This window comes from Vombatus ursinus, unplaced genomic scaffold (assembly GCF_900497805.2).
Source record: "Vombatus ursinus unplaced genomic scaffold, bare-nosed wombat genome assembly UNPS02014773.1, whole genome shotgun sequence".
Taxonomy (NCBI): Eukaryota; Metazoa; Chordata; class Mammalia; order Diprotodontia; family Vombatidae; genus Vombatus; species Vombatus ursinus.
In genome coordinates, this window is record NW_020954551.1 from 30,576,173 (window position 1) to 30,588,566 (window position 12,394).

The 12,394-nt window shown below is 43.4% G+C and overlaps 1 protein-coding gene across 1 annotated transcript in view; it reads left to right on the forward strand.

Moving 5' to 3' along the window:
• Nucleotides 1-3,797: 3,797 nt before the first annotated feature.
• Nucleotides 3,798-12,394, forward strand: part of GRM7 (glutamate metabotropic receptor 7) — a 989,789-nt gene continuing 981,192 nt past the window's right edge. The window contains exon 1 of the mRNA XM_027863985.1: nt 3,798-4,328. Within this exon, the coding sequence (XP_027719786.1) occupies nt 3,813-4,328 (516 nt within the window). The 5' untranslated portion in view covers nt 3,798-3,812. The remainder of the gene's footprint in view (nt 4,329-12,394) is intronic.

Consider the following 12,394-nt stretch of genomic DNA (forward strand, 5'->3'; position numbering starts at 1 on the left):
TATAAGATAAGAATTGATAATTGTCTAGTAGAGATTTCAAAGCTAACATAGGAGAAATGTATTATAGTGTTTGGGGCATCAGCTAGTCATCCAGCTATCTGACAATTTTTTTTTAGTACTAAAATCAAAGTGTCTAATAAATTCTTGAATTATCTTTCAGAAAATTTACTCTAAGGAGATAAAAAAAGAGAACTCATGTTCCACAGCAAATTTTATATCAAAGCAAGAAATGTTACCAATGTAAAAGCAATGGCAACCTTGAGGAAAAGTGACCAAAGAAGAATGCCTGGATATAGTCTGTTATGTACTGTAAACATTGGGAAAGTAGATATCAAGTATATCAAGGGAACAGCAAGTATGGTCACACAACCAGAGTTTCCAAAGGGGAAGAGGACTCAAGAGAGGTAAAAGGCTCTTTAAAATGTCATTTTGAGAATGGAATAATAAATGATAATTATAAATAAAGAAAAGGGGAAACATGTTAAGTAATGTAATGGTGTTGCACACGTTGCTCTCAAATGAGCTCATATTTTGAAAGCATGTGTACAAAAGATGAAAGCAGGTATAAGAATTGTGTCAAGAAAGTTAAAGCAGTCCATGAATTTTTTTTTCTAGTGAGGCAATGGGGGTTAAGTGACTTGCCCACGGTCACACGGCTAGTAAGTATCAAGTGTCTGAGGTCGGATTTGAACTTGGGTCCTCCTGAATCCAAGGTCAGAGCTCTATCCACTGCACCACCTAGCTGCGCCTCCCCCCTCAGTGGTCCACGAATTATTAAAAGTGCAAAAGTATAAAGATACACACATATGTATATATGTGTGAATATATATATATATACACATATATGTATATTTAAATTTAATCTCCATATATAGAGAAAGGTGGGATTTTTTAAAATTTTTTTCTTTTCATAGATTTTGTTAAACCCTTTCTGTTGCCTAAAATTTTCCATAATTAGCAAGTCATTGAGCTATGTCAGGGAGAAAGAGCAAGACATATTAAGTGAATAGTAGCATCTTCTCACTGTGAAGAAATTCCTGGTTTGGAAATTCCCTCTAAAGCAAAGTCTGTGTATGTGTGTGTCTGTGTGTATATGTGTGTGTGTGTGTGTGTGTGTGTGTAATGGTCCCCTTTGGCAGTCTGATAAAGCATATGGACTCCAGACTAATGATTGAAAAATGTATAAAATAAAATACATAGGTTTACAAAAGAAAGAATCAAGCATTTATTAAGTGTACATTATGTGCCAGATGCTTTACATATAGTATTTCATTTGAAACTCACAATATCCCTGGGAGGTAGGTGCTATTATTATATATAATATTATATATATTATTTTTACAGTTGAGGAAACTGAAGACAGAAGTTAAGTAATTTGCCCAGGGTCACACAACTAGTAAGTAACTGAGGCAGGATTTGAATTCAAGTCTTTCTTATTCCAGACCAAGTTCTCTACCCTCTAGACCACCTGGTTGACTCAAAAGAAACTGATTATACTGAAATATAGTCATCACTTTTTTAAGTTCACAAACCCCAGGTTAAGAACCCCTGATCTTGGGAGAGGACTAACATCTCTTCCACAATATAGAGTATTAGAGAATTTCCTATGGCACTAAAACATTCATTGCTTTGCCCCAGAGTCACACCACTAATATCTATGAGAGATAGGCCTTGATCCCTAATTTAAATGTAGCATTTTAAGCACTAAATAATACTGTACACTGTTTGTTTTTTCCCCCTTCCTTCCTTCCTTCCTTCCTTCCTTCCTTCCTTCCTTCCTTCCTTCCTTCCTTCCTTCCTTCCTTCCTTCCTGCCTTCCTTCCTGCCTTCCTTCCTGCCTTCCTTCCTGCCTTCCTTCCTTCCTCCCTCCCTTGTTATTTCATTGTTATAGGGGATTTCCTACAAGAAACTCCCTTCCACTGAAGTAGATCAGCAGCTGCTCAGTAACGTCATCAGCAGAATCGGGGGGCGGGGTAGAGCTGTAAGAAGTTAGGTGATCTGCTCAGGGTCCCACTTCGAGGTAAGTAACTTTGTGTCAGAGGCAAGCCTTAAACCTAGGGTTTGGGAACTGCAAGGGCAGCTCCCTAGTCACTCCACCACACCGCCTCTCAGGCACTGATAATTTCTTAAATGATCCCTCTGGAGCCAGTACCAAAGGAAGGGATATGATGCTTCCCTCGGAGTAAATTTAGTGCCACCTGTTGCTCCTCCATTACCTAGACGGTTGTGTCTGCTTGTCACTGGGGGTGGGGGGAAGAACTATGTGTCCTGTAGAACAAGGAAATACCCCAAATCTTTTGTGGAAGGTAAATCTCCCTACCCTGTAGCACCTACCTGCTGCATGAATGGAAATGACATCTATCCGCCACCAATACCCTACTTTCTTTGTACATTGCGGGATGGGGAGGTCACTGACATAATCAGATTGATGCTGGTCACAAGTTCCCCAGTGCCTTTCATTCCTCCCTTCCTGTCACCTTCGCTCACTGCTATGCCCAACTCCTTAACCTGCCTTATCTATCACTCCGAGAAGAGAGACTTCATTTTGCCATCCAGAAGGCAGTTTCCAGCTGGAGTATAAAATATAAATTTGTCTGGGCGGGTTTAGGAAGCTTTAGCTTAGTGCTTACCTAGGATCAGAGGAGAAGGGGGAAGGATCCACCTCCATGGCCCCTCGGTGCGTCTCTTTTTCTGGGTATGGGAATAATTGCGGGATGCCACTGGCAGCGCCTTATAATGTGTCTAACGGACAGGCAAGAAGGCAGTGGCACTCCTTTACACCCGAGGGGACTTTGGTATTTTCAGTGTTTTCCCTGGTGTGGGGGGAGCTCTGTGTGTGTGTGTGTGTGTGCGCGCGCGCGCTCCAGTTAGAATCATCCCGTGGAGCCAGAGGATGGGACCAGAGTCTTCACTCTACCCAGTCTCAAAACAGCTTTTTTTACTCCCTCTGTCCTTTGCTTTCCTCCGGGCTCCTGACAACCAGGCACAGGGCAGCACTGGATGAGAGCGCCCGGGTTCTCTTTCTCCTAGGCTTTAAGCTCCTGGCCCCGAAGCCCCAAGAAAAAGACAGCAACCCAACCCTCTTTCCCAGGGCAAACTCCACCCGCCCCCTGCAACATTTAGAGCTGGGTGGGATGAAGATGAAGAGTTAGGTCTGGAACTCCTACCCGGCACAGTACAGGGACACACGGGGAGCCTTGACCCTCCAGTCCCCAGCCTACCTAGCCATCTCCGCTGCTGCCTGACCAGCTGCTCTCAACCCTTACCCACCCTAGTTGCTGCCCACCCACCTCCCCATTACCTCAGCACGCAGCCCCTCCCTGCGTGATGATGCAAACCCGAGGGGGAGGGGGAGTCGGGGAAGGGTGGAGAGGGGAGGGGAGGAGGGAGTGGGAGGAGGAGGAGGAGGCTGTGGAAGAGAGGGAGCTGAACGACCATTTAAAGCGATAGTAATCCCTTCCCTTTCCCCAGTGCTGTGCTGCTGGGGAGCACGGCGAGGAGGAGAGAGAGTCAGTGAGAGCTAGAGGGAGAGAAAGACAGAGAGACAGAGACAGCAAGCAGGAGCGCAGTGCGCCCTAGTCTGGGAGGCAACACGGGACACCCCCGTCGTCTCTACAGTCCCCCAGACAGCCCCCCTGCTTTGCATGAAGGAGACCCCGGGGGCCCCAGCTGGCCAGAGCAGGGCACCTGGGCATCGCAGCACTCGCCACCGCCGCCGGGGCCGGGACCGGGGCCGGGGCCGGGGACGCCTCCGCTACCACCACCGCAGCAGCAGCCTCAGCAGCAGCGGCGGCCCCAACTGCTCCAACACCATGCTCCAGCTGGGGAGACTGTTCCATCTCCTGACTTTGATGAAGTTGCCCTGTTGTTTGCTGGAGGTGCTCCTGGCCGCTGCAGCCGCCGCGCAAGGCCAAGAGATGTATGCCCCGCACTCCATCCGACTCGAGGGGGACATCACTCTAGGGGGGCTCTTCCCCGTGCACGCGAAAGGTCCCACCGGCGTGCCATGCGGGGACATCAAGAAGGAGAACGGGATCCACAGGCTGGAGGCGATGCTCTACGCCCTGGACCAGATCAACAGCGATCCGGAGCTGTTACCCAATGTCACGCTGGGCGCGCGGATCCTGGACACTTGTTCCAGGGACACTTACGCGCTGGAGCAGTCTCTCACTTTCGTCCAGGCGCTCATCCAGAAGGACACCTCCGACGTGCGCTGTACAAACGGCGAGCCGCCAGTCTTCGTGAAGCCGGAGAAAGTAGTGGGAGTGATCGGGGCATCGGGGAGTTCCGTGTCCATCATGGTAGCTAACATCTTAAGGCTGTTTCAGGTAGGGTTCCCAGCAGTAGTGTGGAAAAGGCTCGGGTCGGTCTCCGCGCCTCCAGTCGTAAACCCGGCAGCGGGGATTGTGTATGCTGCCCCGCGCTTCTCTCCCTGCTAGCTTGAGGGGGACTCCTCGGGGAATGGGATCTCAACTCACTTATTTCTCCTTTGAGTGCCTGAGCGGGTTCCTCCCCAGGAGAGGAATCGTGCTAGTAGCTCTCTTTACTCCTTCCTGTCTTCCTTCTCTCTGATGCTCCTTTTTTTTCTCTCTCTCTCTCTTCCATCACCTCTGGATTTACTGCCCTATTTACAAGAAGCAATCTGGGGGAAAAACAAGGTCCTGCTTTGAATAGGTTTGCATTCGAGTGAAATATCTGCTCGCGTGCCTGTCAGGGTGCTGGGGGTTCTTTGTGAGCTGGTGCCACACAGGGAATATTAAAGATGAAACGAGGATGACAACTGTTCCTTCTTTAGTGCCCCTCCCCAACATTACCACAGTCTCTCATCCTAAGCTCCGTCCAGGGTTGCTTCCGTAGGGAGATTCGGAGACAGTTGGGACGGCACTTTTCTTTAGCCCTGGACCGCTCCGAAATCCCTCAGCTGAGTCGTTCTTAAACACCAGGAGGAGATTCCCGAGTAATGTCTCAGTAGAGTCGAATGGCCAGCCCTGAAGCTTCTCTTTCAGAGGGATTGGGATGAATCAGAACGGGGCGAGGAACGAGAGGGCTAGAGATCAAGGCAAACGAAGAGGGAAAAACAGGACCCCCTCCCTACTGCCACCTTCGTTATGTCACACCCTTGGTGGGCTAGCCGCAGACAACATCTTCCTAGATGGGATTTAGAGCCCCAGTCACTTTTCAGATATTCCATCCTCTTTGTACTTCACTCAATCCAGTCCAGAAATGAGCTCATGTTAATTGCAAATAATATTTATTAAAAATTCTACACTAAGAGCTGACTTCCCCTCATCTTTCAGTGCATCATTCTATAGTGAAGAAAAAGTCCTGCAAACACACCTCCTCCCCCAGTCCAGCCCTAGTCCCATTCCCTGCAGCCGGGACATCTTAAGTGAAATTCACCGAGGTACCTACTGATGGAGGCACGTAGCGAGGGACTGAAGTATGCCTTGTGCAGAGATGGCTCTGCCTTGCCCACATCGGGTTTCTGTCTGTGAGTTCAAGAATCCGATTGATAAAATAAGATGAAAGTCAGTTTTCTGAGAGGTTGGAGGAATAGGGGCAGGGGTGTGGGGGCTATGCTGCAGTGTTCATTTCTGCCTGCCTGTCCCCTTCCCCCCACAACACACTCACACCCTGTTTTCTTTGAGTAAGTATCTGTTAGCCCATCAGCCTGCTCTATGAGACTTAAGACGGAAACCATTAAGAACTCTCTCTCTCTCTCTCTCTCTCTCTCTTCCGATAAATTGCATTCTCCCTATCTTGCAGTCAGTCCCTCTACTCCTGTCAAGATTAAGCCAAAACATACAAGAAGTGCTCATCCTTTCCTCACACAGTTCCCAAAGGCCATGTCTTCAGGAAGTCTATCTTTCCTGCCTAGATGCCTCTAAAGGGGCTCTCTATGATGAAAAGCATCATGTCAAGACACCACCTCAAGAATTAAGTTCTGTGTTTACACCCCAGGAGACTGGCAGCCCAGAGGCACAGTTCGTGCCTGAATGAATCCCCTGTCCTGCTATCCACCTCAATTCTGGCTAGCCCCTTATTCCTGTTGCCTCATTTTAACTATGCCACCTTGGAAAAGCTCATTCTTTGTAATGGGAGGTGGCTTGGGCTCTGGGGATGTGGATTCCACCACTCTGTGCTAACAGCTTAAAGGAAGGAACAGGGAAATAGTGGAGCTCTTCAGGAGAGGACTGAACCAGAGAGCTATAAGACTTGAAGGCAATTTAGAGAAAGAAACGGGGAAGAACAGGAACCCTTGTGTGGAATGGCTCCTCCTTTTCTTTCTGGGATTCCTAGATGGAGAGAGAGAGAGAGAGAGAGAGAGAGAGAGAGAGAAATAGAACTGGTTCACTTTTTGGAGGGGTGGGAGAAGCCCTTTGCCTCTTTAAACCACTGTGGATAATGCTGCAGAGTGGGCCTGTATGTGTGAATAGAATAAAATGGGAAAGCAAAGGAGGGGATCTGACTGTTGGAAGGTATGTGTTGTTGCCTCACTACATCCAGAGAGGGCTCATTTCTCTTCTGTTTTGTCAACTGAAAGGAACTTCTCAAGAAACAGCCTTTCTCAGCGATTTACCCCAACCACCAAAAACTCATGCACACACACACACACACACACACACACACACACACACACACACACACACACTTTCTCTCTCTCTCTCTCTCTCTCTCTCTCTCTCTCTCTCTCTCTCTCTCTCTCCTCCTCCTCCTCCTCCTCCTCTCTCCTCCTCCTCTCTCTGTCTCTCTGTTTCTCTGTCTCTCTGTCTCTCTGTCTCTCTGTCTCTGTCTGTCTGTCTGTCTGTCTGTCTGTCTGTCTCTCTCTCTCCCTGGGCTCAGAAGAAATGGAAACACATACCAGTGGCAATGATGTGGGTGGAGACAAAAAAGATATAGTAGTAAACACTGTAATTTTTCTCTAATTTGCAAATTGCAGCTATTCACATTGGATTGAGCAGCTGAGGCTTTTTGTGGGAGAAAGAACCCCTGCTTTCACCTGCATGTAGAGAGAGGGGGAGCTGGCTGGAGGTAGAAAGAAAGCAACAACTTGTAGCTTGGATCTCTATGGTACAAGCTAGATTTAACTATTCACGTGGGTGTCTTTCTTGTTAACCATTGTCCAGCTCCCTCTTAAACAACAACAACAAAAAGTTATCGAAAAGGATAAATTCAGGTGACCTTTTGCACTTTGAAAATGGGCTATTCCTGGCCAAGTCCTCTGCTCTTCTGGGGTTTCTCAGGCTCTGTGGGCAAAATGAGCAGAGAAGAGATATAATGCAGAAAGACAGTGGCAAACAGACTCTTCTTTCAAAGGCACAATCAATTAGAAGGAGAGGGAAAGGATGGCAGGCAGTACCTTCTCTGGGACTCAGGGGTTTATCTCAATTAAGATTGTCCTACATTAAAGAAACTCAAGGAGGAATTATGTTCTGGGATCACCAAACCACTTAGTTTCTTTTTGCGGGTTCATTGTAGGGATTCTTTTCAACTTGTGTGCCACTTCTTAGGATTTGAAATTGTGGTGAGATAATGTTTTCAGTTTGGGAGGGACAGACAGTAACAGCCCTTGGGATTTCTGGTGTGGGGTAAGGTGGAAATTTTTAGAAAAGGTGATGAGATAATAACCGAGATAATAGATAATGCTATACCCTGTCCCAGAGATTGATATGAAGCTTCTTCTGGAACATTAGGACCTACAGAACTTGTGACTTCCCTGGCTAGAGCTACTGTTCAGATGCAGATAATTACCATTTCTCTATTTTGCCTGCTGGTGTCAGACCCTAGACTTGAACTGAACCAGTCATCTGTCTCCACCACACAGATGCAGAGCTAGCTTGAAAATGACATGTCTACAGGAGGGAATCACATCCAGTGAGCCTTTTAATCCTAAGAACTTGAGGATAATGAAATTAATATGAGGCTATAGGGCCATGCCAACAAGAATACAGTCATCGCATGCTTAGTCAATGATTGCCATCCAGCAGACTGCAATGTCTTTTCAGCTTTTTTACAAAGCATCAGGGAGGAATTTGGGAGAGATTTATTTACAAAATCAAAATGAAAGAGGCAACAGCTTTGGTCAAATAATTCATTGCTAATGCCAAATAAGATTAAAAGTAAATTAATATTGACTATAAATAGCATGTGTGTTTTTTTTTTAATAGACTATTGCGTGGGTATGGCTTAGAGATTGAGAGGTTATATAACATGGTAACCAAAAGATAAATAACCCATTACCATTGTTTTATGTGGCACAAGTAAGATATATATCCTAGTATAGAGTAATGAGAACATTTTTATTTAAGGCTTCTTTCTTTTTTATTGTATTGAAAGAAAACATTTTGAGAGTGTAAATTATCCTTGCTTTGCTTCATCCCATGTCAGAATGTACAGTATTTCATAAGGAGCAATACATCCTAAGCTGTGGTCATGGAATTGAATGGTATTCACTTCCATTTTTTTCTAAAAATCAACTAGATGGGAGAAGTGGCCAACTGAGACATGTTAGCAACAGCTCATTGGAAATTCAAGCACGTGGCCTTGGAACCGTCAACGGACTGTGTTCATAAATCGACCAAAGTTTCTCAACTATCTACTGCAGCTGGAAGGCAATCACTGCCTTTGGGGGAATATTTTATCTATAAGTAGCTTTTCTTTTACTTCCTTTGCTTTCGCTAAATTGTATGTAATTGGATAAAGCCAGACACCTGGGACTGTCATGGAATAGCTATCTAGGGAAAAGAGAAAGTGCATAAGTTGGACTCTACTCATCTTTAAGTTTCATAAATATGGGTGTTAATGCCATTTGGGATAGTCTCCAAAGCCATCTCTGGCTCAACAGTTAACTATGTTTCAGGAAATTTACAAGCAGATGGTGAGTGGGAATTTTTTAAAGGGGCATTTTTTAAAAAAGAGCAGAAAAGGAAGGGACCAATCACCATGAAATATAACTCAAGGTACTCTGTTCATTTGTACATTTATACAGGTACCTGTGGGGATCATTTGCTTTGAGGTTCAATTTGCACACAGAAAGTCTTGCATAAAATACTAGGGAAATTGAAAGGCTCTAGCTAATCCAGTATTTACTTCAAATGCAGTATAACATACAGTGGAGTTCTGTACTAGGAGTACAGAGGGAAAAATGTGTTCTAGATGTAGATCTGTCACTAACAGACTGAGGGGCCTCGAGCAAGTCATTTCACTTCTTTTCAACCCAATTCTGTCAGGTGTAAAATAAAGTGATTGGATTAATCAGTTTCTAATGGCCTTTCTAGCTCCAAATTTCTATAATAAGTATTAGAGAAACCATGAATAGTAGATATAAAACTGTCTTTGTAAGCTTAAGACCTGAGTACAAGTTCTACCTCGGACACATACCTCACTAGGTGATCATAGGCAAGTTCCTTAACCTCTCAGTGCCACAGGCAATTCTCGAAGACTATTGATTATTATTTTAAGAACAACTTTGAGTGAATAAGTTATGTTGACTGTTACAAATACCCAAATTAATTATAAAGGACATATGAAGGAAGATGCTTTCTGTATCCAAAGAAAGAACTGATAAGTAGATGTATGTATAGAATGCTTTTACACACACACACACACACATACACATGCACACATATTTATGCCTAATGGTAGCCATCTCTAGGGTGGGGGTGGGAGGGAGAAGGGAGGAAAAAATGTGGGGGAAAGTTACATGATAACTTAATTTTTATATTTATAAGAAATAGTAAGTTATACACAGTGGATGTGCAGTTGCATGTACAATCATCTTTTTTTCTCTCTATTCTTCCATGTTATGGAAATGCTTGTTTTATTTCTTAAGTTCAAAATAAATAAATAAAAAATTTTAAAAGACTACCAATTGCAAAGAAGTTGCTGATATACATTTACAGAGTGACTTTCTTTGGGAAGTTTAATCGACATATGAAATTGGAAGTCCAGACCAAAATTGTGTGTATGTGTATATACACCTAGATCAGAGGTTCTTAACCTGGGAGTCTGTGAGCTATATACATGAATATATACACATATGTATGTGCATATTATATATATGTATGTATACACATGTATGTTTGTGTGCATGTATGTTTGTATACATGTATGTTTATACATGTGTGTATGTGTATATATGTGTGTGTGTGCACATACATATATATGACACATTTACTTTGGTATAATTGATTTCCCAATTAGATGTATCAAATTTTATGTGTTGAAATATATTATTCTGAGAAGGGCTTCAGTAGACTTCCAGTAGGGGTCCATAAAACACACACACACACACACACACAGACACACACACACACACACACACACTAAGAAGCTCTGACAAAGATATCTGCCCTATAGTTAATCGTGGTAAATATGGGTGTCCGAACACTAAAAGTGTCCTAGAATGATGATGGACCTTCACTCACTGCCATGTTTCACTTCTCAATAGGCCATATAGTCATCCATTTATAAAGCAGATATTTAATAAACAACCACTAAGTGGAAGTTTAGGTCAAAATCTCAGCCTTCATAGAGTTTACAGTCTAGTAGGGAAAGAAAACACAGATGATTGTAAGGCACGATATCACATGAGTATAATATACGAAAGATGCAAAACAAAGTGTTGTGAGATATACAAGGAGAAAGATGGGAGGGGAGGGGTAGAACCAGGGAAGGCTTCATGGAGACATGGTATTTAATTTGGGCTTTAAAAGAAAGGTAAGATTTCAAAAGGTAAAGGTATTCCTGGTATTGTTGTTACTGTTCAGTCATTTCAGTTATGCTCAACTTTTCATGACTCCATTTTGGGGTTTTCTTCTAAAAAATACTGGAGTGGTTTGCTGTTTTTATCTCCAGTTCATTTTACAGAGAGGAAACTGAGGCAAACAAGATTAAGTGACTTGCCCAGAGTCACACAGCTAGTAAATGTCTGAGGTCCAGTTTGAAGTGAGGTCTTCCAGACTCTGGGCTCAGCGCTATAGACATTGTGCCACCTATGACACAAAATATTTTAAAAAAGGAATCATAGCATATTAGAACTACAACAAACTTTTGAGATCACCCCAGCTCCTTCATTTTATGGAGAATAAACCCAAGGTTGAAAATTATAAAGAAAGGCATTTGCCCAAGGTCACCTGGCTCCCAAGTAGAAGAGGTAGGTCTCTAAGGCTAGCCCATGTCATCCATTTCCCAATCTAATGTTCTTTTTGGTACATTGGCACTATTATGTGGGGGAGGGGGTGTGTGCAAAAGTCACAACTTTACGTCTGTACAGTACCACTGTATAGTAATCAAATACATCTTTTGACCATGTCTATTGAGCTGAGTGACTTTCAGCAGTTTGAGAAAGTAAGTAGTACTTTGTTTCAGCTGTTATGAAGAGGCTGGCTTCTTGGTTCCTCAAAAGCTTGAGAACCCAAATGTTCAAATGGATACTGTCCTCACTGCCATGTTAAAGCAGAGATTTTTATCTCAGGGCAATAAATATCCCACCAAATTGACTTTTCATCCTAATGGCTATTCTTATCTTGATCAATTCCAATATTTATAGATCTTGATGGTGATTCCTAAGCTTTATTTCATTCATTCCACTCTTCCCATAGCCCTAAGGCATTAACTCCATCATTGAGATTGATATGAGAAATGCAAAGAGCATATCAATACAGTTGCCGAAAGTCAAAATGATGCAGGCTTGGAAGTATTTTCTGAGAGATGCAACATTAGTATTTGTGTGAGCAGTGGGGAGGGAGAGTTTCCAGTTTAATGGATTATTTCATTTGCTATTAAATATTGCTACTTGATAGTTTTATAATTGGTCATTTACACAATTTCCCATCTCTCAACCATGCACTTCTCCTTTCTTCAACTACACCCTTCTGTTCTTCAGAGAAGGTCATAAATTAGTTTTTGAACAGTATTTAGCAGATTGTTTATTATTACTGTGCTTTGATTAAAATATTCCATTTGTGAATGTAACAGTTAAGCATGTTTGCTATGTTTTATTCTTAGAAAATGTCGCAAATGTTTTAGCATGAGGAAATAGGCAGTCAACTTTTCAAGGAGAAAATAATGTGTAGCTGATTGGATTAGGCAATGTAGAACAATTAGAAAGCCCATTGGATTTGGAGCCATAGCACCTTAATTCCAATTCTGCCCCTGACCTTTTACTATCCATGTAACTTTGGACAAGTCATTCAGTAAAATGAAGCACTTTGGATTGAAGGACTTCTGGGGTGCCTCTCAGCTCTAAATCTGTACAAACTCCTTGGAAGGAAGGGTTTCAGAGTACAGTGGATAGAGTGATAAACCTGGAGCCAGGAAGATCTTCTTTTCATATGCCACCTTTAATACTTTACTCTTTTTCTGTGAAGCTCAGGCAACGCTTAAAGATTTA